The following is a 27,658-nucleotide window of genomic DNA, read 5'->3' as shown; positions in this document are numbered from 1 at the left end:
GCTCTGGACCACGTTGATGGGATTCTGCCACATGGCAAAGTCCTTTGTCTCTATTTGCATTATTTTATGATCAATGGTTGTTCTATTGCTGATGTTTTGATTTGTGTCCTTCGATATTGCTTAACTGCCACGGGGACAACTCTGGGGGTCATTTATGACAGAGAGCAGTATAGGAGAACCTTACCTAGAGTTTTATTATCCTCCTTAGGAGAATGCTGTGATGTTTGATTTCATTTTGTCTGCTGGCAATTTCAGCAAAATTCACCCAGCCAACACCTGTATCAGCTGGGACACAAATGGCCAGGAGTGTGGCAAAATGCATGAAACAGTACTAGGGGAATGAAGAGATAATAATGGTAGGAAATGCCGTCCGGTTTCTGAGGCAGCATGGAAGGAATCACCCCTTGTTATGGCCCACTGTTGTTGAGGCTCTAGGCCTCAATTGCATCTTAATTATTTCTTTTAAGCGAGTTAAGCCCAGTCAGTAAATAGCAATGCCTGCTCTTTCAGGAAGCCTGAGCTTCTGGTAAGCAACTACAGAAGGGGGATAAGAAAAGAAGAGTTTGGGGGGCCTATATTGGCGGGAGCTCACAAAGCCCATTACGCTCATAAAGGGTAATGGGGATTGCGGACAAGACTCAAAAGAAATCTAGGAGGGGGGTGGGCTGTAGTTAGCCTGAGTCATGGGGCGTGTCTCTGATTTTGATTGACAGCAGCATCCTACTTAACGCCAGGTCGGTTTCGCTTCCCCCTCACTCTCGGCAAGCCTTGAATCTCCCACCCGCCCGCCGCTGCTTTTAGGCTTAGACAACACTGCTTGCCCATTCACGGGGGTCACCTGTATTCAGGGGCCCAGTAGGAATTTTGCCACTTGGCTGATTGGCTGTTGCCATTTGGTTTTTGCCTACTGACAAGCAATTTGTCACAACTTGTTAGGTTGGCCGTTAGGCTTTGGTGAAAATTGGTATAGGAGGGGCATGGCATAAAATGCCTACCCCCCTTACTTGCTCCTTATAGAAGTATTCCGTTAAAGGAATCCTGGGGCTCAGGGACTCTAGTCCATTCATCCTGCCATGTGTCCATTACAGAGCCGAGCCTTGGGGAACACTCCTTGGGGGAGGCGAGTGCCTGCAGAACAGTTCCTCCAATCCCTTGGCGTGTTTACTTGACTTGCCTACCATTAGGTAAGTCAGAGCTGGTCCTGACCCAACGGGGGTCAGATGGAAAAGGTCCTGTCCCTTAGAGTGGACAGATGGATTAACCAAAGCCTAAGCCAACACTCAGAATTAATATGTATTTTAAATAAAGTTGTGGCCAAAATTAATGCCAAAAACCCAAACCTAAAATATTGTGTCAGTTGTGAGTTATTGGGATTTCTGGGGGCTTCGTCACGCAAGGACCTGAAGTTTTTTCCTTCTCAAAAGCATTTGAAAGAGCGACTGATTCTCAAAAGTGTAACTCCAGTGCAAGGAAAGCACATGGAATGAATGAAAAGACCTTGAAGCTATTGATCTTCAACATTTTTAAAAGAGGCAGATTCTTCCCACTACGGGGGATAAAATAAGCTTGTAATTAGTCATTCGCCTAACCTCCTGTGCTGAGTAAAACTGCATTGCAGTGACTAGCTAATAACTTTTCCCATGCCCGGAGTAGAAATCTTCTCCGCAAGCCTTGATGCAGGGACTGTTCCCAAAAGTTTCTAGTTTCTTACCCTCTGAGTTGGAAACATTCTTTCAAGCGACTGGTGTTTTTTTAATAATAATAAAAAAGAATTTTGGCAGCTTGCTAATCTTTTTTAAGATGAGCTAATTGGTTTTGCCCATTAGGAAAAGGAAAAGGAAAAGAACGTTAAAATCTATTCAAAAGAACAATAATTCCATCTGAAAGAGGCACACTAGTGAGCAGGGCAGCAGTGGAGGCTGGTGATCTGAAAGCTGGTAGGCGAAACTGTCAGATCAAGAACTCTTCAGAAGATAGTACTGTATCTGAGTAAGAATAAGGACGGCGAAGTACTTGCGGACAAAGAGCCTTTGTTCCACATTAAAATGGGATATGCTCGTAAAATACTTTCCATGTCTGTGAAGCATTTAATGTATCACTATGCCATACAGAGCGTGCTCACATATGGTTTATGTGTGTGGTACGGAAGCTGTACTTCCCAGGACAGAGCAGGGCTGTGTAGAATTATTAAAACAGCAGAGAGCATTATTGGCTGCTCACTCACCACCTTAGAACAAATTTACACCACCAGGTGCCATAGAAAAGCACTAGATATATCAAGAGATCCAACACACCCTGGTCACCATTTCTTTCAGCTCCTGCCATCGGGACGGAGATATAGAACAATGCAGGCAAGAACGAGCCATCTCAGGAACAGTTTCTTCTCTAGAGCGATTTTGGCCTTAAATGGAAAGCCTGGACTTTGAAGTCATCTTATTTTACTTGTTATTTTGTATTATATTTACTGTTTTTAATTAGGTTTTTGTAATTTTGGATTATGCGGAATGCTTTATCGGAGTGGATGTAGCAACCGAGTAATTTCGTTGTTCCCGCTTACGTTCCATGCCCCCGCTCTTCAGAAGCTCGCATAACAAAAAGCAACCCATGCTGTACCTTTGCCTCCAGATCGAGAAAGGACAAGGAACAGCACATCCGAGCCCACTGCAATACAATTTTCTGCCCCACAGCTGTTGAGTAGGCTAGCACTGCAGCAGCGAGAGCTCCTGTGTGCCATTTTGGAGGCCCCCCCCCTTTAAAGCTTTTAAAACCTCTTTCACGCTTCTTCTCAGTGCTGCTGCCCGTGAAGTTTCTTCCCAAACTTTTCTGAATAAGATTCTCGGTGCTGAGTTGTAAATAAAACTTTACATATGTCTGGGACTGGTTAGACGCAGAGGAATGGTGGGAGGAACCAGCTGGGGAAGGAACCCAAGGGAAGAAGGCTCAGAGCTTGGGGATTGTTGGTGGGACAATGCTGAGTCGTCACAGGGAGAAGACAGAGAAGACTAGGAGGAGAAGGTGTCAAAAGCTGAAGAGGTAACAGGGCTTAGTGAGCAGGGAGAGGGTGCTGCAGAGAGTAGGCCAGACTTAGAGGTAGAAGCAGAGGCTGAAGGAGGAGGAGGCAAAAGCAGAGATAGGGCAGGCTGGTGAAGAAGCCAGTGGGTCTCTCCCTCCTGCTATGACCAGCTCCCTGCCCATGGTCTCCCAGAACCAGAAGAGGTGTTAAGAGGGAGGAGCATAGATAGACACTGACAGAGTCTCAGATTGCTTGAAAAAGACCCTGGGGAAGAGTCGGCATGAATAAGGAGTTAGCTTCATTGATGCCACGTGATAAATTGGTGACCTGAGTGTCCTGGCACCCGCCCCTGACATTCAACCAGTGGATGGATTGATCCTGACTTTCAGAATGGAAACATATCCTAGAGCACTGTTTCCCAACGTTGGGTCTTCAGCTGTTTTTGCACTACAACTCCCATCATCCCGCTAGCAAGGCCAGTGGTCAGGGATGATAGGAATTGTAGTCCGAAAACAGCTGGAGACCCAAGGTTGGGAAACACTGTCCTAGAGTCAAGACTAGAACCCTGAAAAAAACGCAGCCTGCTTTAAAACCTACACCAGGTTATGTCACTGCCCTGTTCTTCACTGTCCCAGTAGCACGCTTCCTCTTCCAACAAATATCATGGCTGCTAAACTACCTTGATTATTTCTAATCTCACGTGAGCTTTGCCTATGAATCAAGCCATTGGAGGCAGTGAACCTTGCCCTCTGAATATGACTGCATTCGTATGACTATGTGGTTTGATTTGCAAGGCCAAAGTATCCACAGACCCAACAGCAATTGATAGCAGATTTAAAGGTTATGATGGGAACCAGAAGAGCTCACTTAATTAAGGTCTTACATACAAGGGCACCATTGTAACAGCAACCCTGATCTGCCCAGATGGCTCATCCTTCTTCCCTTTCCTGAAAACTCTCCTGATGATGATGATGATGATGATGATGATAGTGATTGCTGTCCAGTACAGTCTTGACATTCCTGCTACGTGCCAACATGTTGAGGCACAAGATCTGTGTTCTTAAAGCTGAAATCTCCAAAAGGTGCTTCCTTGTAAACATTATTTTCTTTTTCCTGATACTCTTCTGTCCTAATTTAACACTCGCAAGGACTAACTCTTGGCATGGGCTCATCCACACTTTCCCACCGGAAAACCTGCTTTTTACCACTAAATAGGAGCAATCAAGTTCTCCATGGATTGATGTCTGCTCCGATTCAGCAGTAGAGAGCAGGTTTTCTCAGGGAAAGTGGTAGGGAAATGAGAATACCACTCCACCCTGGGCTTTCTGAGCATGGGACAAGTGGGACTAGTCTGCAGAATCTTGGGCACCACCTCCAGTGGGTTCTGAAGTAGAAGTTAGCCATGACTTCAGCCATAGCCTCTGCCTTGGCTTATCTCATTTACATGGGGTAACTGTGCCTCTGAAGGACCAGCCTGGGAGTCATTTTGGACTCACAGCTGTCCATGGAGGTGCAGGTCAATTCTGTGTCCAGGGCAGCTGTCTTCAAGCTCCATCTGGTATGCAGGCAGAGACCCTACCTGCCGGCAGACTGTCTCGCCAGAGTGGTGTATGCTCTAGTTATCTCCCACTTGGACTACTGCAACACGCTCTACGTGGGGCTACCTTTGAAGGTGACTCGGAAACTGCAATTAATCCAGAATGCAGTAGCTAGACTGGTGACTGGGAGTGGCCGCCGAGACCACGTAACACCGGTCCTGAAAGACCTACATTGGCTCCCAGTACATTTCTGGGCACAATTCAAAGTGTTGGTGCTGACCTTTAAAGTCCTAAATGGCCTCGGCTCCACCCCCATTGTTCAGCCCGGACACTGAGGTCCAGCGCCGAGGGCCTTCTGGCAGTTCCCTCACTGCGAGAAAAGAACTTACAGGGAACCAGGCAGAGGGCCCTCTCGGTAGTGGTGCCCGCCCTGTAAAATGCCCTCCCACCAGATGTCAAAGAAATAAACAACTATTGGACTTTTAGAAGACATCTGAAAGCGGCCCTGTTTGAGGAAGCTTTTAATATTTGATGGATTTTTGTATTTTAATATTTTGCTGGAAGCCGCCCAGATTGGCTGGGGAAACCCAGCCAGATAGGCAGGGTATAAATAATAAATTATTATAATAATATTATGATGATGATGATGATGATGATGATGATGATGTGTTTTGAGATCTCTGCCATACTCTTGAACAACTGGGAGAATTAAGAACATAGTCAGAACTGGGATAAACAGGAGAACTGGTTTTTTAATACAGAAAACGACGTACCTTACAGGTCAAATACAAAGGCAAATAAAATATATGTTTAGGATGCACATCACATTCAAGCACACTGCCTCCTAATCTCCTTTACTCCTTCCACCAGCATCTATCATCTATCTATATCTATCTATCTATCTATCTATCTATCTATCTATCTATCTATCTATCTATCTATCTATCATCTATCTATCTATCTATCTATCTATCTATCTATCTATCTATCATCTATCTATCTATCTTTATTTAAATGTCTGTCCCATTCTTCCTTTCAAAGAAGCCAAGGGCATGGATTCTGTTCCTGTGCCCCATGGCCTCAGCGCAATTGGCCAGAGGGATGGGGGTTTAGGTAGCGGCGGAGCTTCATGCTCCGCCACCGGGGGCAGATAGCAGGCGCACTGCCCCCAATGACGTGGCACGCGTTTTGGGGCAGGGCGGGCAGCGGCGATGGTGCCCCTGGGATCGCGTCACTCTGGGCGCGCCGCCCCACCGCCCCTATCTTCCTACGCCCCTGGGTTTATGTCCCAACCCTCCACAACACCAGTGGGAAAAGTCCCTTCATATGACTGTTGTGAAGCTTAATCAGACAAACCATCCTGTTATCCCAGGTGCTGAGTAGGGAAGAAGGCAAGCCACACATTCTCAATAAATAACAGGCCGAGAAGACTAAAGGTCTCCTACTGAATAACGTGCTAGGCACACAGGCCCCTATTTCCTTGCCTTATTTGCTATGATTTATTCAGACCGCATCAAGAGCCACATTGTTATTTCCATTCTCCGGGGGTAAACAAGGAACATGGAACTGTTTATAGAGGGCTCGAGACCTTCAGAGGGAAAGAGCTACAGAAGTGCAAAACACTCTGATCAGCCTCTTGAATATGGATGTCCACCTGAGCACTGAATATAGATGGGGGAACTCAAAGGTTCTGTTGCTTCAATTATAGAAAAATGTTCAAAGAGGACTGTGGTGAATGGCACGACAGCCACAATATACAGAATTATTGGGTCTACCCTTCACCTCCAATTAAAGATGGGCTGTGTTGGCTCCCCTCCCCCCCCCGGTCATCCCATCGACTCAGTATGCTCTGGGACTGCTGAAATGACCGTTCCCCAGATAAAGGGGAGGCACATTTTGTGCAGCCCCCCGGGATCCCTGAGGCAGCCCTGGAGGTTTTGAAGCCGCCACTGCCTACCTGGGCTGGATACTGGTGTTCTCCGCCCACGCAGTTAGCCGTCCAATCTAGCTCAGGGAGGCATGCCAGGGGGATTGGCCAGGTAGGAACAGGTAACCTTACCTTGCACACGGTGGAAGTGGAGCCATTCTTGGGAAGCAGCCGGCGGATTCAGAGCCTTCCCACCCTCCACTCCCTAAATTAATGCTTGCATTACAGGTTATACCCTTCCACAGGTGTACACGCACGCAGGCGCTGCTACGACAAGGCTGCTGTTGAAGGGCCGGAAAGGAATTTCCCTGCATTGGCAGGTTTCGCCTTTCCCGTAGCAATTCGTCACAACTTAGCGGACGCAGGCCTTGGGCGGAATCCTTTAGTCATTTACATAAATGGGTGGGGCGTGGGGGCCCATTGCGGCGGCGATAACAGGGTTCCTGTAAATGGGGCTAAGGGGGAGGCATTGACCATACACAATAGGCTGCCATTGCCCTCCCCCTCCAGCGGCTGTGATCAAGGGGGGCGGGCTATCTGCTTGAACATATGTTCTCCAGAGTTAGCCCAACCCCCACACATGCTGGACAACCCTGAAAATTACCCCACCCCCGGCTGGGGGCTGGGAGGGATATACGCCCAATGCCTGAGCCAAGGTCTCCCTACATCTGAATTCTTAATAAAGTTGTGGCCAATTTTAATCCCATCAAAATGTGGTCTTGTGTCATTATTCCGCTCGGGGGCTGCCCGGGGTTTGGGGGGGACTGCGCAAATAACTTCTCCAGCAAGCGTCTCTCTCTCGCCACCCCATTTTTTCTGAGCTGCAGCAGTGCTGCTCCTGGATTTGGATTTCCAATGCACAAGGAGTTGAAAGAGGCCACTTCTGCAGCTCCTTTCACCACGTTGCCATGGCAACTGGAATTATTTCCAAAGTTTATTTTTCCTCCCTCGCCCGATATCGCACTGCATATCCCAAAGCGCGCACGCACACACACGTACACAAATTTGTACACAACAGCACAATTTCCTCTCCAGGAATTGGGCTCTTTAAAGGAACAGGAAGCCCAGTCCTCTTGGGAACAAATCAAGGCAATATGTTTCAGCTCCAGCCTTCCTCTCCCTCGCTCCACGCAACCCTTCTGCATTTGCCCAGGGATGATTCTCCAAACATCGCCCACCTTCTTTCTCAGTAAACAACTCTCTCTTTGGCCATTTCTTTTCTAGATCCCAGCCCCAAAAGAGCTCCAGGTTTTTTATGCAGCCAGAAAACCCCTTGTCCTTTATTGAAAATGTACACTGGTGCCTTTAAACACTTTTAATATTAATTGCCGGAACAGAATCTTATCCGCCGTTTGCTCCATATGCCTCAAAAATTGGCTGGGGGGAAACTTAAATTAGGCAAAGCAGAAAGAGACCGCGTTGATTGAAAAGCCTCTTGGATTTGCAGAAGGCGGCTCCCTAGAGATGGAATCTTGATGCGAGAAAGCCAACCTGAAAGAAGGAAGAACGTAGCACAAAGAACTGTTGGCAAATTGATCCTTTCATTATAATATTAGCCTTTTTTTAATCAAAGGCTTAGTGGAAGGGGGAAGAGAGAGCTTATAAAATGGAGATTGTTAGATTTAATTTTATCAGAAAGAGCACAGGCGGACTAAAAGGGGGTGTAAATTACTCTCTGTGGGATGTGAAACACAAGAGCAGTCAAGTACAACATCCCTAGAGTGGACATAAAAGGGGATGTCTAGACCAGCCAGTCAGAACTTCCTGTTTCCTCCTAGGCTGGGACAGACTTCCTCTGCATGTGACTAGAGGTGGGCGTGACCTCCCCTGCCAGGTAACAAAAGAGCAGGACTGGTCAGCCATCTCTCTCTCTCTCTTTCTGACCACATTTGTCGAAGAAGCAACATCTGCTTAGCCTAAGATGCTTGCAGCCAAGAGAGGACAAAGGCGCTGTCTCCTTATGGGATAGTTTCCACATGTATATTACTTTTGTAAGTTAAGTCTGTCTTCTGGGATTCATTTGTGAACAGAATGTGTGTGAGTAAACTCTTTTTATACTTTTATAGAAGACTGTGTCATGTCTATCTTTTTATGAGGGACTAATGGGGAATTACCAAGGAAACGTATTTTAGAGGCTTTAGCGAGCCTGAGCAAACGCATCCGCTGTGCAAGTTTAAAAAGGGGAATGTTACTCTTCTAAATTGTAGAACTTGTTAACACAAGTTGGAAAGGATATTATCAAACAATATATCCTCTTCTGCATCCCTGAAAATTCCCACACTCTCTGATTTGAAACAAGCAGAAGGACACATCTTCCCAATAGTGGGTCCCTTTCTAGTTTTAGTTACTAGTTTCTGGTTTTAGCACATTGTAGAATTTCATCTCCAAGAATCTCCTGGGGTCAATTCCGGAGGTTTGACAAGTCATCACTCTTGTCTCACAACAGCAACTGCTAGTCAGGAGCTCACACAAGCTGGCCTCTTGAGCTGTTAAGAAAAGGCCACAACTGATAGCTCAGTTGGTAGAGCATGCGACTCTTAATCTCAGGGTTGTGGGTTCGAGCCCCACGTTGGGCAAAAGATTCCTGCATTGCAGGGGGTTGGACAAGATAATCCTTTAGGTCCTTTCCAACTTCCAACAGAAGAGGAGAGCGAGGGAGCATGACAGCATCATTTCATGCTCTTTCCTTTTAGTGGCAGCTGCGCACTGTATTGAGCATGAAACTTAAAACCTTCACAACTCAGTTGAATATAAATTGGTTTTGTTTGGGGATTGTCAGAGGTGCTGATGTGGCTACTCTAGAGTAACGACTCCTCGCAGCATAGTCCTTTTAGACTTTTATTAAGTGCTGATTATTTACAGTGCTCAGAGCGATCTATATACATGCTTACGGTGAGGTGTCAGTACCTCCGAATGGAGATTGGCGCGTTTTCTTCCAGCAAAGAAGCTTTGGGAGACCCAGCCTCTTCCCCCTACGTTTTCGGCGCAATTCCGGAGTTGGGGGAATTGGCCTTCCCCCCGGGCTCCCCCCTTCCTTTCCCCCCTGGGTCATGGGCTCCGCAACCTTGCCTGAGCCTCAGACACCACTTCCTGATTCTCCCCTGGAGGCAGAGCTCTCCCTGCTCTCCCCAGCGCTTGGGGATGGGCTGGAACTTAAGATGGGAGGGACTTCCCTGTATCCCTTGTCCCTCACAGGGATGATATACTTTTGTTTATTACAAATCATCACACTAGTGTCCCAAGGTTAATGCAAGCAAAAGATATCGTTGCTCAAATCTCCAGGTCCTTTATTAACTGGGCTGATGCCAATAGATGAAAAGGTGCTTTGATATTCATTTAAGAAATATCTGTTCCATATTTGTTCAGAATCTGTTAAATATTTAGGTATTTCAGTACCAAGTGACACAATCTAGTTAGTATCATGCGATAGGAATGATAAAAGAGGATTCTTTAGACATTGATAGATGGGAGTCATTACACTTTACCCTTTGGGGAAGAATTAATGCTCTAAAAATGAATATTATTCTCAGCTTAATCTATATTCAAAAATTAAATTCCTTATTCCTTATTCATCCTGTTAGAAACTTTCACATGCAAACTAAGCAATACATTAAAAAAAATTTTTTTAAAAGAAATGTCCAAACAACAACATGCTCCAACTCTAAAATGGAAGTTGGCTGACAATTTAGCACTGGATTAGAGGCAAACAGAAGGAGGGGCACTGAAGGAAACTGCAGCCAACTGAGCTGCAGGCAAAGCACAACTGCCACTCACCTAAAATACAAAGTGTTTTATTGAAAGGAAGTGCAAAAGTAGTTGAAATACAGATGCACAGAACTCTTGGCTCTGGTCCCTAATTTGGTTCCTGAAATGATTAAGGTTCTAATATATAATCCATTTTGAAACCAAATTACTATAAACAGGCTATGCTCTGCCTCCACAGCTGGAGACAGCCATGCTTCTGAAAACTAGTTGCTGGAAATGACAGGTGGGGAGAGAGCCGTTGTGCTTTAATCCTACTTGTAAAGGTAAAGGACCGCTGACAGTTAAGTCCAGTCATGAACGATTCTGGGGTTGCGGCGCTCATCTCGCTTTACTGGCCGAGGGAGCCGATATTTGTCCACAGATAGTTTTTCCGGGTCATGTGGCCAGCATGACTAAGCCACTTCTGGCAAACCAGAGCAGTGCACGGAAACGGCGTTTACCTTCCCGCCAGAGTGGTACCTATTTATCTACTTGCACTTTGACGTGCTTTTGAACTGCTAGGTGGGCAGGAGCAGGGACCGAACAATGGGAGCTCACCCCATCGCGGGGCCTCGAACCGCCGACCTTCCAATCAGCAAGTCCAAGCAGCGCTGTGGTTTAAACCACAGCACCACCCACGTCCCTTTAATCCTACTTGTAAGGTAAAGGGACCCCTGACCATTAGGTCCAGTCATGGCCAACTCTGGGGTTGCGCGCTCATCTCGCATTATTGGCCGAGGGAGCCGGCGTATAGCTTCCAGGTCATGTGGCCAGCATGACAAAGCCGCTTCTGGCAAACCAGAGCAGCACATGGAAACGCTGTTTACCTTCCCGCTGTAGCGGTTCCTATTTATCTACTTGCATTTTGACGTGCTTTCGAACTGCTAGGTTGGCAGGAGCTGGGACCAAGCAATGGGAGCTCACCCCGTCACAGGGATTCGAACCGCCGACCTTCTGATCAGCAAGCCCTAGGCTCAGTGGTTAAACCACAGGGCCACCTGGGTCCAATCCTACTTGTAGGTTTCCCCAAATCCTCTAGTTGGCCACTGTGAAAACAGGATGCTGGATAAGATGGGTCATTGGCCTGATCCTATGCAAACTTCTTACGTTCTTACGTCTTGTCCAGAGCAGGTCCCATGAAGCAGGGTCCCCAAACCATTCATTCTAGGTTTAATGGCATCTCTGGATCCAAATTGGCTCAAAGAAGCAGGGAAGCAGCAGCCAGTTATAGAATAAGTCGAGCGATTCCAAAGGTCTTCGCAAGTCAATAATAGAAATGTGACCTTACTTTCGAGACACTTCCTGCCAGCAGTATTACCCCCTGCCTTTATGCCAAACCCAGCAGTGTCTGATTCAAAGTCTGAGCAAGTGTGTGTGGCTCTTCTCAACTTTGATATATTGCTCCAGAAAGCCAGACGCTTCTCTTCCATTGCTCCTATTCGTTTTATCCAGGGAAGGGAAGAACTTGGCAATCAATACATATTTCTTGGCAGCAAGCCGCTGAGCATATTGAGATTGAGAGCATCAGAACAACCCAACTACATCAGACACCTAAATCAGCATCATGATGCTTTCAACTTTGACCAGGTTTGGATGCTTAGGAAAGTTGGCTAACTTTACATGCAGTAGCAGAAAACTCCAACCTTAGTTGTCTTTGGCAGAAGCAAGGGCACTGCTGGGGCAAAGCAGAGGGTGCCAAGCCTCCTCTCCTTTTTCAGACAACATGTCATTTCAGGATCATGTCTCTCTGCTCAACTCAGTGACTATATACATTAATCACTAAATTAAACGGGTCCATACACAAGCTATAAGGGACCCAGGTGGTGCTGTGGGTTAAACCACAGAGCCTAGGGCTTGCTGATCAGAAGGTCGGCGGTTCGAATCCCCGCAACGGGGTGAGCTCCCGTTGCTCGGTCCCAGCTCCTGCAGTTCGAAAGCACATCAAAGTGCAAGTAGATAAATAGGGACCGCTCCAGCGGGAAGGTAAACGGCGTTTCCGTGCACTGATCTGGTTCGCCAGAAGCAGCTTTGTCATGCTGGCCACATGACCCGGAAGCTGTCTGCGGACAAACGCCGGCTCCCTCGGCCTATAGAGCGAGGTGAGCGCCGAAACCCAGAGTCGGACACGACTGGACCTGATGGTCAGGGGCCCCTTTACCTTTACTTATACACAAGCTATGCATGGCAAAAGCATGAATACCCTTTGCTTCACAAAAAGGGTGAATATGGTGTCCTACATTGATTTTGAGATTTTAAAAAGTAACCACAACAGTCTTGCAACAACTCCGAAATCCCTGGGGGGGGGGGGGAGAGCTAACAGTTATGTAAGGAAGACTTCCAATCTATGTACTGCCATGTCTAAATACCCTTGGGAAGATTTTTAGCAGGTCACAGTCATCCCATAGATTTAAAGCACATGGTTCCCCCCCAAAAATCCTGGGGAAAGTGGTTTATCCGTCACACAGCACCCTTAACAAGCTAGCTACAGTTCCCAGGTTTTTTTTGGGGGGGGAGCCATGTGCTTTTAATGTGCTTTAAACACATGGAATGCAGCCTCTGTGAGCTAGGAAACTTAAAATAAAGAGGGTCTGAGGTTCTACGATCCTGCTGGACTTTCCAGATTCCACCTGACAATCCACATCTTATAACCTGCAGCACAGCTCTGGCCATGCAGAATGTCAGAACTGATACTAAATCACAGGCATTTGGACTGGTGTGCCATTGTCTGGTCCAACTTGGCAAACATTCCCCAGGGCATTATCTTTACGAAAAGAGACACAAAGAAGGAACACAGATCTAGAAGCTATTAGTGCAAAGCAACAAATTGTTCAGCCAAGTGAAGTGATAAACGGCACACCATCACTACTAGAGAAGTCAACCAACGAACCTGGCTTATCAAAACTCGAGATGTGCAGGGATGGTCTTACATAGCATTACATATTAGTATGTGGGAGGCTACCAAGCAAAATTTGTAGGGCTATTGCTCAGTTTGAAACTCCTCACTTGGTGAATTGCATGCTTTTAATTTATTGAGCAATCAATTAAATCTGTGCATGTCTGCATATAAATAAAACAACATTTCGGGAAGGGATTAGATAATGCACACCCATACACAGCACAGCAAGCATAACCTTAAGAGGCATAAGAACATAGAAGAGCCCAAGAATTTGAGGCCACATTGCCCAACGGTTGCTGGATTCATCCTGCAACGCTCCAACTACAGTCAGAACCCTATTTGTTGTTCTTTCCTTTGGTTTCAGTTAGGAACCAAAAACATGCACAAAGGTCTTTATTCTCCCCTTAAGCCAGGGCTGGGGAACCTTTTTCTGCCCAAGGGTGACATTCCCTACTGGGCAATTGCCAGTGGTGGGTGGGACACCAGAGCAAAAAGTGGGTGTGGCCAGAGGCCAAAGAAGGAAGAGGTTGTGGGATCTGGACGGAGTCCCAAGGTTGAAGGCCCAGATGGAGAGGTCTGGAGGACCACACTGGGCCTCTGGATTGTGGTTCTCCATCTCAGCTTTAAGCCATTTCCCAACATTTTATCAGAATGGGGGTTAAAGGAGAACCAGGCGGCTTGCTTGGGAATTGCACCGTGTGGGGCTCAAGGAAACGTCTAAAGGCTTGCTTGGACTCCCATCATACCCTTTTTCAAGGATGTTTCTAGATAAGCCAGAGGCATCTTTCTACCTTGAAGTCCAAGAGTGCCTGGCCACACAAGAATTTGTACCTACCCACAAAGAACCTTGGTATATCACTTAAACTCTCAAGACATTGTCAGGGACGGTCTTTGGTAATATGGCCCCTGAGCAAGGACCAAATTTCATTCCCGACTTCAAATATTTCTTATTTTCACAATAATTCATTTTGGCACAGTTGCTTTTTTATGGATCTTCTCAGGAGGTACCTGTATTATTATTATTATTATTATTATTATTATTATTATTATTAGTCCCCTCGGCTCGGTGCCCTGTGCAGGTGAACTGCCCACATTGCCCAAAATCCGGCACTGTCACTGTGAATACCTAACAAACCACTCCTACCCTTTCTTTAAGAAAGGCAAATTCTGAACACTTTAACCCTTCTATTTCTGTCTCTGTCTCTGTCTCTGTCTCTGTCACTCACTCACTCACTCACTGATTTCTATCCTCCAATGGCCAAAATCTGTGCCATTTACATTTCAAGATGCCCTCTTGTACTTAGGCTCCCATTTCAGCCTATCATTGTTTCCCACCTACATTTGTATCTCCTTAGAGAAATAGCCAACTCTATGTTGTTCGTTTACGCAGGGCGGGCTTTGTGAAGTATTCACATAAATAGATGCATGTATCTACTAACCTTCCCTCTATTTTGTAATAAATCTGGAACCTATTTTGTACCTACAGTCAAAGTCTGTGTTATCTTGCTATTCCTACCCCCCAACCCCAACCCCAACCCGTAGTTGCTGTGCAAGAAAACACCCTTATGATGAATCACAACTCTAAGCTCAAGTTTCTGAAAATCACACCTCTGTATGTTGCTTGTGCATGAAGGTACATTTGTGATCAAGGACATGTGTTAACAATAGGTGTGTATTTAGATATGTTTGTACTCAACTTGTATGTACAGAAGGGAACTATATTATGGGCACCAATGCAATTTCCAGGACAGCTTATGAAATGTTAAAACACAACCAAACAAGTTTAAAACATACAAATTAAAAACATACAAAAACGACTCTGTTCCCAAAAACTGGCAGAAGGAGTCTGTCAAATTTCAAAACTTTCTTACAGAAAAAAGCTGGCCAACTGGAAGGATCACAAACCAGCCTGGCATTTTTCCTGACTCTCTGCTCACACACACAACCAGACAAGCTGTGCTCAAAACAAAATCCAAGACAGGAACTTGAGAGCTGAAGAATAGCGCAGCCCTAGGCTGACTCAGACTATGCAGAGAAGAGAGTTTTTCAGGACACTAATATGGTGCAATAGAACCATAATTGCCATCTGCACATATGTTCATTCTTCTGCTCCTCTGCGATAAAAGTAGCTAACCTTTCTTGGCCCAAGGGTTGCCTGGAAACAATGCCTTATGAGGAGCTTAGGGAGCTGGTATGCTTAGCCTGGAGAAGAGAAGGTTAAGGGGTGATATGATAGCCATGTTCAAATATATAAAAGGATGTCATATAGAAGAGGGTGAAAGGTTGCTTTCTGCTGCTCCAGAGAAGCGGACATGGAGCAATGGATTCAATCTACAAGAAAGAAGATTCCACCTAAACATGAGGAAGAACTTCCTGACAGTAAGAGCTGTTTGACAGTGGAACTTGCTGCCAAGGAGTGTGGTGGAGTCTCCTTCTTTGGAGGTCTTTAAGCAGAGGCTTGACAGCCATCTGTCAGGAATGCTTTGATGGTGTTTCCTGCTTGGCAGGGGGTTGGACTGGATGGCCCTTGTGGTCTCTTCCAACTCTATGATTCTATGATTTGCTCTTGTCCAGCTCTTCAAGGGCTGTGTGCCAGGTGTGGCTGTGGCAAAAGTAAGGAAGGTGCGAGGAGGAACAAAGCAGCTGTGAAGTCCTCTTTGTATGGTCTTCCTAAGCCATGCTTTGTCTTAATAAGATGCTGCGGCCATAACGGCCACTGCTTCCAGACCTCCATCTCCTCTCCCTTCTGTTTCGAGCTTTTCCATCTTCTTCTTGCTCCCTCAGCTCCTTCCCAGGCAATGTTTGGAGCATAAAATCAGATATGTTAACCCGAGATCCTTGCAGGAAGGATAAGGTACAAAATGGAGATAAATAAGTTCCCCACTCTGCATCGGGATCCAGAAATCAGCCACAGCAATTTTAAAAACAGGAAGCCACGAAGAATAGCATATCCAGGGGAAACTCATTAAGCAGAGCATAATTACAGAGTTGGTCAGGAGACTGGTTAATACCCCATTATTTGAGGTGAATTTAGAGAGTTCCCTCTGAAATAAAGCATTTTTCACACTAGATGCACCAAGGTGGGTCATTGATGTTGTGCTGACTGATCCCCACTCCCCAGACATTAAAAAGCTGGAAGTATGAAAACCTCTGCGTGACCTAAGCAGACATTGGGTGCTTACCGAAGGAACAATCCAGCCATCCCTACTGCTCTTTTGCTCCAGCTGTAGCCACTTAGGTATTTATGTTTACTCTCAAAGTAAAGATCGAACCCAGGGTCCCAAAGATTGGGACCCAGGTGGTGCTGTGGGTTAAACCACTGAGCCTAGGGCTTGCTGATCAGAAGGTCGGCGGTTCGAATCCCTGTGATGGGGTGAGCTCCCGTTGCTTGGTCCCAGCTCCTGCCAACCTAGCAGTTCGAAAGCATGTCAAAATGCAAGTAGATAAATAGGAACCGCTACAGCGGTAAGGTAAACGGTGTTTCCATGTGCTGCTCTGGTTCGCCAGAAGCGGCTTTGTCATGCTGGCCACATGACCTGGAAGCTGTACACCGGTTCCCTCGGCCAATAATGCGAGATGAGCGCACAACCCCAGAGTCGGTCACGACTGGACCTAATGGTCAGGGGTCCCTTTACCTTTACCTAAAGACTGAACACCAAGAGTGAGGATTGGACCTGTTACATCTACCTCCCTGAAGCTCAGCAACCTGTATTCGTTGTATACATATGATTGCATTTCATCCGACCCATCTACTGCAATTATTAAGTTTGCTGATGACACCACCATAATGGGTTTAATTACAGGGCGGAGACAAATCTGCATACAGGGAGAGGTTCAAAAGGTATCCACATGGTGCTCAGAGGACAATCTGCACCTAAACATTGGCAAGACAAAGGAGATGGGGTTGGACTTTCGGAGGAAGAGAGGGGAGCTAGCCCCATTGTATAGCAGGGGGGGGGCTGTGTGGAGAGATTCTCTTCCTTTAAATACCTGGGAAGTCTATCTTAGTGAAGACCTAACCAGGAAGGTCAATACAGCCCAGGTGGTTAGGAAGGCCCAAGAGAGACTTCATTTCCTTAGGGTCTTGCGAAAGAACAAGGTTGGATTGATGATTTCCTTCTATCGGTCCACGATAGAAAGTGTTCTCTCATACTGCATTACGGTGTGGTATGCTGGTTTGACAGCCATGGACAGAGAGTCCCTATGGAGGGTGGTGAAGACAGCACACAATATCGTGGGCTGTCCCGAGTCTGCTAGATGTTATCTCGGGAAACCATTGCCTCAGAAGAGCAAGGGACATTCTCAGGGATAACTGACACCCTGGCCAGCACCTTTTAAATCTCCTGCCCTGGGGCAGGGGATATAGAAGCATGATAAGCCGCACCAACAGGTTAAAGAACAGTTTCTACCTATGGGCTGTGAGGCTGCTGAATGGAAGACAGCAACATTGCAGCTGACTTTTGAGGTTGGTGGTCGTACAATAGCACACAGAATGAAACAAGGACTGAGAGATGGCCGGGGTGGGGGTGGGGGCCTCATTTAATCTCACTGTAAACAAGTGGTACAGTGGCAATAAAGTATTTATTTATTTATTATTATAAAGTTCGTCACAGCATTTCATTAACATTTGATGGCAAGACATGTAGTTGGCTTGGAGAAAGTAAACGCTTGTCTCAAAGGCTAAATGGAGTTTAAATGATTTGACATCACAGCCATTACCATGATGGGAAGGAATAAGATGAAACATCTCAAACTTGCAGGCTCCTGCCCACCCCCTCCTTCTCTCCTCTAGTGTATTTGCCCTGGAGGAGTTTGGAAACTTCCACCCCCACTGTTGATTCACTGCAGCTTTTTGCGTCGTCCAAACCTGACAAACTGAGGTTAATCTTAGCCAGGGGTCAGCAAACTTTTTCAGCAGGGGGCCGGTCCACTGTCCCTTATCCTTGCGGGGGGCCGGACTATATTTTGAAAAAGAAGAAGAATGAATTCCTATGCCCCACTAATAACCCAGAGATGCATTTTAAATAAAAGGACACATTCTACTCATGTAAAAACATGCTGATTCCCGGACCATCCGCGGGCCAGATTTAGAAGGCGATTGGGCCGCATCCAGCCCCCCGGCCTTAGTTTGGGGACCCTGATCTTACCTATGGTTTGTTTGAAGCAAGCCAGCTTCAAGAAACCCTATTTATTTATTCTGAGAATTTCTAAACCACGACTTCACCCCAACATGCATTCCAGGGTGATATTCAGAAATATATCTGATGTTAGTACAATAAGAGAACAAGCTATAAAGATTAACCACAGTTTATGTGTCAGATGTAATTCTAAACTATGGCAAACCAAAAAACAAAAAAAAGAAGCCAAAGCTACCAAACTCTTCTGTTCCTGCCACTCTGGAGGAAGAATGGGGATGAGCTGAAGGTTTGCTACAACTTATTCAAAAATGCGACAAATCCTAAACAGGTTGCTGTTGGGTCTCATTCTGTCGAAGGGTGCCATGCCAGATTGATCGAAATAACAGGGAACTGCGGGGTCACTGGGTCTTAGCACACCATTACTCCTCCTCGGTTCTAGATGTGTGGGTAACTGCAATCTGTGTTGGTAAGCTAAAGGCAATTTATATACACACTCAGATCAACTTGTTACTTCCTATATTCCAAGGCTCAGCCCTAGCAATATAAACAGATTCTGTGACACAAGCCTGGTACAAATTAAGAATTTTAATCTCTAGTCTGGAGTCATAAAGGCATTACCTGTATATTAGGGCTGGCTCGGCAGCAGGGTGGTATAAAATGGCTTGGTCAAGTACACAGAAGAGAAGATGGCAGGATCCCCAAAGACGTGCTCTACATAGAGCTGGCTTCAGGTCCCTCTGCTGCCCCCCCCCCCGGACTCACCGCGGACGCAGAGGAGGGACATGGCATGGGCGGGCCAGGCGCCAAGGGCGGGCCGGGCTCAGGGGCATCACAGTCTGCAGGCCGGGCTGCCTGGTCGTCCTCCAGGGCGCTGCCGTCTCCTCCTCCGGCACGGAGGCCTCTGCTGGGGGTGGCGGTGCCGCGCTGCGCCTGGCCTCTCGTCCTCCTCATGCCCCTGACCTGACCCATCAGGCAAAGGCCAGGACTTGTACCCGTGGCGGGTGGGAGGGAGGGAGGCAAAGAACAGGGCGAGCGGGAGGGCGGCCAGGCGCCGCCGCCTGAGGGGCGGCCCACCGAGAGGCGTGCTGGAGACCCCATCGCAAAGGGCGCCGCCGCCACACAGCCAATTGCCGTGCCTGGCCAGCACGGGAGGGGCAGGGCCAGGCCGGCCAGGCCGGGAGAGAGAAAGGGCACTCTGTGCAAGCTCAGGAGCCCACTCGCCCGCCCTGCTGTGCGCCCGGCTCGTCACTGCCGAGCCGTGGTCCCCAGACCACTTCCCTGGCACCCTCCAGCGCCGTCCAGCACCCGGCGCCGTGGTTCGCTGCGCCACTAGCCTCTATGGCTAGTGAACACAACACTGAACAAAGGAGAAATTACTGCTGGGAGGACTGCAGAATTAAGAAAAGTCATGGTGCACTTGTTGCAGCAAAACCAGACGCCTTCATCTGCCCCAGCTGCAATAAAACATGTCTCTCCCATATTTGTCTCTCTACAGCCACTGCAGGCACTGCAAGTCTCCAATGGTTTGACTTCACCCAGATGGCATACTCTTCCACTGTCTCCCGAGACAGACGGATGCCAACAATTATATAAGAGCTGGCTTGGCAGCAGGTAGGCATTAAATGGAATAAGTTCCATGAGTTAAGGGAGTGGCTACAAGGCCAAAATCAACTGTACACGTAGTATGTTTTCTCATTATCAAAATTACTAATTTTCTATCCCACTCAAAGGGTTTCTTCCCCCTAACACTAATAGGGAAAATCATGACTCTCTAGAAAGTTAAATTATGAAATCTGGAAACACAGCTAATTTGAGCCCAGGATGCAATATTGCCAGTTATCAATCCGGTGCACCTTCGTACGTCTTGAGGAAGTAGAGAAAGAGGGAGGGGGAAGAGCAAGAAGAGAAAAAGAGAGAGAGAGAGTCAGATTTCCTTGGGGTTGTTGTTCTCTCATTTTACTCTTCCACATGCTCTGAGCTTCTGACAGCATTTCAGAACATGCTTGCGTGGCCACATGGCTGGTTGCCATGGAGACCTGAGGCTCCGCATGTTTTCAGCCCCGGACTGATGGTTTGCATTAAACTCCCATTTCCTGGGGTGGAAAAAATATATATATAAAGGTTACAGTACTGCCATCTATATGCAAACAGAAGAAGCATCATCCTAATCTCATTCACTCAGGTCATGCCCACGCAATCATTCACCCCCACAACTCTCCCCTCAGCGGCTGCTCGAAGCCAGAGCCTTACACCAGCAGTTTTCAAAATGTGGAATGGTTTCCCCTTTGAGGAATATGAAATGCCAAGATTGTGAGGGGGGTGGGACTTCCCACGAAGGAATGTTAGAATAAGATCTTCCTGTCGGCTGAGGCCTTCCTTCTCTCACCAGCCAAGACAGGGATGTAGGGGCGACTGTTCCCTCAGTATTCACCATCCCAATATGATTTGAAAATGAGGGAGTTTAGGAAGAACTGCTGCTTTGTTCTATGGAAAGAACATGATAGCCATGTTCAAATATATGAAAGGATGTCATATGGAGGAGGGAGAAAGATTGTTTTCTGCTGCTCCAGAGAAGCGGACACGGAGCAATGGATTCAAACTTCAAGAAAGAAGATTCCACCTAAACATTAGGAAGAACTTCCTGACAGTAGGAGCTGTTCGAAAGTGGAATTTGCTGCCAAGGAGAGTGGTGGAGTCTCCTTCTTTGGAGGTCTTTAAGCGGAGGCTTGACAGGCATATGTCAGGAATGCTTTGATGGTGTTTCCTGCTTGGCAGGGGGTTGGACTGGATGGCCCTTGTGGTCTCTTCCAACTCTATGATTCTATCCTTCTGTGTAGTTTCAGGATTCAGGGTCTGAGTTAATCTGTTTTATTCTTCTAATGCCAGTGTTAGATTGGTTCCCTGACCCATAGGCGGTCTGCAAGGCTCTCCAAATCAGCTGTGGAACAGGTGGTTGGCACTGGGCTTTGGAGGCCGGTAATGCTTGAATCATAGCCAATGTGCAAGGAAAGCTTAATAAAGTCCACAAACCCCCAATTTTAGTCAAATCATGGCCACCCTCTTATCACAATGCTGCTGTGAATCATAGGTAAAGGTAAAGGGACCTCTGACCGTTAGGTCCAGTTGCAGAAGACTGTGGGGTTGCTGCGCTCATCTCGCTTTATTGGCCGAGGGAGCTGGCTTCCGGGTCATGTGTGTAGAATAGTGGGTAAGAAGGCTAAAGACACAGCTCTCAAAACAACCAGCTCTTTATTCTAGCTCTGAGTCCAGACTGAACAGTAGCTTAGCCAACTGGCTTATATAGTACTCAGTAACTTGCAAACAGTAACAAACTTCCCCTAGCTACCCAATCCGTGAACAGCACTCTCAATCCTTCATTTGCATGTTGTGGACCTGAGTGAGAACTGCAGCCACAGTGGGCAGGGTAAGAACTGCAGCCACGGTGGCCAGAAGGAGTACTGCAGTTAACTTAATACATAACACCCATTGTGGACCTGAGTGAGAACTGCAGCCACAGTGAGCAGGGTAAGAACTGCAGCCACGGTGGCCAGAAGGAGTACTGCAGTTAACTTAATACATAACAATGTGGTCAGCATGACTAAGCTGGTTCTGGCGAACCAGAGCAGCACACGGAAACGGCATTTACCTTCCCGCCGGAGCGGTACCTATTGATCTACTTGCACTTTGACGTGCTTTCGAAATGCTAGGTTGGCAGGAGCAACACAGGGGTTTTGTTTTTGTGAATTATATAGCATCATGTCAGCTGAGTACTCTCAGATGAAGGGCAGAATCAGCACGCTAGGGATGGGGGGAGAAGAGGAAAGGCAGATCTGCAAGTGTGGGTCATAGCTGCCAAGTTATCCCTTTTTTAAAGGGATTTTCCCTTATGCTGAATAGGCTTCCTAGCGAGAAAAGGGAAAACTTGGCAGCTATGGTGTGGGTGACAGGGGGGGGGCAGAAGACCCATATGGCAAACGACCCAGAGAGATACAGCAAGCCACACTTTTTCCCATCGCCAGATTCCAGGATTGCACCCTCTGAGATACATACAGGGGCTGTCCATTTCCCATGGATGAGAGTGCATTTCTATACAGGTGCTGACTGCCATGGCAGGGTTTAGACAGAGCTAGGAGAGGTGGTCCCAACTCCCTCTTGACATGTCAGGTGTCTTTGAGCTTGCATTCTTTTAAAGGAAAGTGTTAACACAGCTGCAGTATCACTAGATGATGTTCCTGCTCTGGAAGGTAGGAAGCACCTGATCAAGGGAGTTTGTTCAGATCAAGGGATGGAATCCAGTCAAGTGTCAGGAACGTTCCTTCCCTGAGTGACAGCGAGGGCTCCGAGGACCAAGGGCGGTGGCAGGCAGAAAGAGATGGTTTGCTTTTTTCACATGCAGAGAGTGAAGCGAGCTTCTCCAGTCCTTGAATGCAAGTCGTAAATTCCCAGGACAGCGTGAGGCAGGCAGAGGGGCCTCAGCTTTCAGACACGCTCCTAGGGGAGGAGGGGCAAACTGGACAATCTGGTCTGGAGTCCCCCGTACTTGGAGGTTGGGCAGAGTTCAGGCTTGGCGTCAAGCCCACAAGAGGAGGAGCAGCCGATGGCGGATTTCCTGTTGGAAAAGATCCCACCCTCCAGAGGGCTCAACTGACCCACCGAGTGCGGAAGATCGAGCTGTGTGCTCGGACTGAGCTACTGTGTAAATACCAACTAATCTGAATGTTATAAAACTGCCAGCCTGCTGTCTCTTGGTGTGAGAGGGAGATCGTGAATCCTGACAGCAAGGACCTGTTTGTTGTTACAGTAATACCTCGGGTTACGAACGCGATCCGTTCCGGATCGCAGTTCGTAACCCGAATAGTTCGCAAACCGAGTGCGATGGGCGCCGCCATTTTGCGCATGCGCAAAGCGCGATTTTTGCGATTCTTGCGCTTTGCGCATGCGCAAATCGCGCGATCGCGCGCGCGCGGCTTATGTGCGCGCGCGGGCGCGGCGAAAACACTTCCGGGTTTGCGCAGTTCGTAACCCAAACTGTTCGCAAACCGATGTGGTCGTAACCCGAGGTACGACTGTATTGTGTTTGTGGTTATTGTGTTATTGTTTTTTAGTTGTATTATGTATTTTTGTTCTGATACGTGTTAATATAAAATGAATAAAAAAAATTTGGGGGGGGGGGGAAGGAGTTCCACAATGGAACAGGAAAGGTAGGGCAATTGTATTGCTTCCCATGGATTCTGGGCCTCTGCAACTGAAGAACCTCAGTTACAATACTTCAAAGATCAGTACCTGACACCCAGACAATTCAGACAACCTATTAACAACAGGTTGTCAGATGCAAGTGGACTCTATCTAATCCATGAAACTTTATTCCATAATAAATATGTCACGGTGCAACTCAGAAACTCTAGTGAATTCAAGGGTGCTCACTTCCAAATAAGCAGGGTTAGGACAGTGTTACTCATTAAATTGCCACAAGACACTTTGTTTTTCTGCAAAGTTATTATCAAACCTTTTACTAGCTTTCTCACACATTATGATAAGCAACCAGGTTCAGGAATTAACAGACAGGCAGAGAGCAAGGGTTGAGACAAGCAATTCCTATCGAGTAAGGAAACGTCAAAGAATTTCTGTTTGAAATCTTTTCCAATCAAAGAGGAAGACGGTCTCGTCTTACCCAGAAAGCACTCCAAGGACGAGGTTGAGAACAAAGAAAGATCCAATAATGATGAGGGGGATAAAGTACAGCCAGTTCCAGGTGGCTCCTAAGGCATCATTGGTCTGAAAAGAAAACACAAAATAAACATTAAGCCAAAGAGTCACACGGCACTCAGCCTTGGTGTAACAAATGTGGTTATTAGAATCATAGAATCATAGAGTTGGAAGAGACCACAAGGGCCATCAAGTCCAGCCCCCTGCCAAGCAGGAAACACCATCAAAGCATTATTGACATATGCCTGTCAAGCCTCTGCTTAAAGACCTCCAAAGAAGGAGACTCCACCACACTCCTTGGTAGCAAATTCCACTGCCGAACAGCTCTTACTGTCAGGAAGTTCTTCCTAATGTTGAGGTGGAATCTTCTTTCTTGTAGCTTGAATCCATTGCTCCGTGTCCGCTTCTCTGGAGCAGCGGAAAACAACCTTTCTCCCTCCTCTATATGACATCCTTTTATATATTGGAACATGGCTATCATATCACCCCTTAACCTTCTCTTCTCCAGGCTAAACATACCCAGCTCCCTAAGCCGTTCCTCATAAGGCATCATTTCCAGGCCTTATTACATGCTGATAAGCAAGAACTAAGGAACTAATATGGAAGTCATTTTTACAAAATGCCTTTCCCATAGTTCACACTTCGGCGATTAAAACGAGAACGCTGAGGATGGTCACCCATGTTTCCACATCTGAAGTCATCAAGAGCATGGATTACATAAGGAGATAGAGTGTGGGATCACAACATTAGATGCTTTTGTGGGCATGGACTGCAATGCTCGTCCCTCCCCCCCCCCCGTATTACTACTACTACTACTACTACTATTACTATTACTATTACTATTATTATTATTACAAGGTCACGTGCAGCATAATGCTGTCATTGCTAATTTTGCCTGGCTATTTATGCCCAGAAAAATTGCATTATTCCACCCTAGCTGAAATCTAGAGGAGTTCAGATGCCCAGGAAAGGACAAGTCAGAGACTGACAGCTTAAAAGGCTTCTGGAAAGATTGCTCAAGACTGTAATATGGTTATTTATTGCCTTTTAATAAGGCCTTGCCCCCTCTCTACTTTCCTGCTCTTTCCAGAGACCCCATTTGTCCGCTTGGCAGGGAGTCTGCCCATGACGTCGGACAGCACAGTGATGCAGCAGAACGTGACTGTCTGGGGGACGCAGCATCAATCTTCGTACGGCAAACGAAGCTTCTTCTTTTGTTTTCCTTAACGCTAATTAAGCCCTCATCTTTGACTGATTCATCAGTATGGTGCTTCCAAATGGTCCAGTGCAGGAGCGAAAATTGAGCCTTCTAAAAGAAGCCATCCCCTAAAGACTAGCAGAGCTAAGGTTTTTAAAAAACCTTTAAGTAGTTTTGGACCCTTGGGTTGTGCCCTTGTTTATGGTCCGGGACCTGCAATTTCACCACCTTCCAACAGCTCCAGTTCCTTGTATATTGCTGGCATTTATATATTTTTACTATTGTGAGGCAAACCAAATATAGACCTCTCCTCTTCCCATCCCTTCACAGCAAAGCAGTTAGCCGGAAATAGCACGGTTGGTCCTTAAATACAACCGAGAGGAAAGAAAGCCCTGGCATGAAAACTTGGAGGAGGGACAAATGTGGATGAAGCAGGGGATGATCTTATTCTCTGGCCATCCTATATCAGGGCTGGCTAGAGGCAGGGCCTGGTCTTGGTTCAACTCTGCAAAGAGCCTCACTTGAGAGGCCTTGCTTTCCTGCCGCACCCAAGAAGCCTACAAAGAACCTTCAGGGAAAAGCCTCCAGCTGGTGATAGCAGAAAGTGGTACTAAGAGGCGAGTCAGGAAACGTGGCCCTTCCCTTGTTGCCATCCACATTCTCCTGGTTCCTCACCCTCTGGCAGTGTACAGATTTGGAGATCTAAAGAGGAAGAAGAGACTTGCTCTTGTGCTATTTTCTTTTCTCTCTCCATGGTGCTGAAGGTTGATGTGCAAGCAAGCGTGGGTGAAAGGCTCTCCAGTTTTCTGGAGCACCCATCCAAACCACACCTGCCACAACCAGGGCCGTCTTTAGCGCATCGGGTGCCCTGGTGCAGGGATCCCTCAGGCACCCCCACCCCCACTCTTTTTTTTTAATAAAAAAAAACAAAACTCTGCACCTCCAGCTCTTCCCCTCCATTTTTTAAAAAAGGGAAAGCTCTTACCTTCCCTGGAGGAGCTCGCTGTCTCCCCTGAGCTGGAAGGCCTCGGGGCAACGCCTCGGCTGAGCCGAGAGCCGCAGGACCAGGAAGGGGAGAGCGCAGCCTGCAGAGAGGCCCGGCGGCCCGGCCCTGCGGAGCCAGCAGGGAGAGCCCCGCTCCTGCAGCCCTCCCGCCGGCAGCGGAGGCCAGATGGGCGCCAACGGGCCGCCAGCGGTCGGCGGGGAGAGTCCTAGACTGTGGGGAGGCATTCGAGCCTTCCCGCCAACAGGAACGCCAATGAAAAGCAGCGCCAGGGTGAGGGATAACCCTGGCGCTGCAGAGCGGAACAGGGTCCTAGTGACCCTGCTCCACTCGCTTACCTCCCTGAGCGAAGATCCTGAGTGGCGCGGCTGGCGGAGGGAAAAGGGAGGTGGCCGCGCAGCTCCTCCACTTGCTGGGGCGCCCCTCAGCGCCCCCGCGCCACTGGAGTCAATGGGTGAGCCGGCCCTGGCCACAACCGCCCTATAGCTTACTACCACAAAATGGCTCTTCCTAGGTATCCTTTGAAAACCAGTCCTTGGGATCATCTCCAGCAGAGGCTGCTTCTGGCTAGGCAGAACAAACAATGGCATGGATAAATGCCACCAACCAAACCTTTAACTGGTGTTCTCTCTGGCTTTTCTCTCAGTAAGAGTCTTGTTGAGAAAGAGACACACAAATGGGAGAGTGTTGGGGGGGGGGAGAACCATCACGACAGATGGTGAAAACAGTTTGGAGGCGGCTGCACACACCTGCATGGGGAAAGCAGTCTCAATTGCCAGCAATTCAAGGCCTGATGCACTAGCGACATGTCCCTGCCCGCCCCCCACCAAAGATGAACCTGCCTAACTGGGGTTGCTGCTTCCTCCTCCTCAACTAAATTGTCGCACATGGCAATTATCACATTATTGCTCAGAAAGGAGGGTGGAGGGAAGAGACCAAGGAGAGGGGAGGGGAAGGGGTTAGAAAGGAAAAACCGCTTTTGCATGAGAGCTCTGGCAGCCCCTACACAAGGCAGATTCCCTCCATCTGAGTGCAAAAATGGAGGACTGCTGGGGCAACAGCTGTGTCAGAGCCAGGTTGGACGACAGATGGCTCCAGTTGGGGCTCTTCGTGCTCAGCTGTTGATAGCATGGAGGTTAAAGTGATTGTACTCTGCCCAGGCCAGAGCAAGCTCCTAGAATTTCTGCCCGCTAATGTTGATATTAGGGGATGTAGGTGGCGCTGTGGTCTAAACCACTGAGCCTAGGGCTTGCTGATTGGAAGGTTGGCGGTTCAAATCCCCGTGACGGGGTGAGCTCCCATTGCTCGGTCCCTGCTCCTGCCAACCTAGCAGTTCGAAAGCACATCAGAGTGCAAGTAGATAAATAGGTACCGCTCCGGCGGGAAGGTAAACAGCGTTCCCATGCACTGCTCTGGTTTCCCCAGAAGCGGCTTAGTCATGCTGGCCACATGACCCAGAAAAACTGTCTATGGACAAACGCCGGCTCCCTCGGCC

The 27,658-nt window shown here is 47.6% G+C and overlaps 1 protein-coding gene across 1 annotated transcript in view; it reads right to left on the bottom strand.

Moving 5' to 3' along the window:
* CACNA1E (calcium voltage-gated channel subunit alpha1 E) overlaps positions 1-27,658 on the bottom strand; it is a 327,543-nt gene that overhangs the window by 174,674 nt on the left and 125,211 nt on the right. Inside the window, exon 7 of the mRNA XM_088673714.1 lies at positions 23,928-24,031. Coding sequence (XP_088529840.1) covers positions 23,928-24,031 — 104 coding nt within the window. The remainder of the gene's footprint in view (positions 1-23,927; positions 24,032-27,658) is intronic.

The sequence above is a fragment of the Zootoca vivipara genome, chromosome 7 (assembly GCF_965207765.1).
Source record: "Zootoca vivipara chromosome 7, rZooViv2.hap1.1, whole genome shotgun sequence".
In the NCBI taxonomy this organism is placed as follows: domain Eukaryota; kingdom Metazoa; phylum Chordata; class Lepidosauria; order Squamata; family Lacertidae; genus Zootoca; species Zootoca vivipara.
The sequence above is the reverse complement of the archived record's forward strand: the minus strand, read 5'-3'. Positions and strand labels throughout refer to the sequence as shown.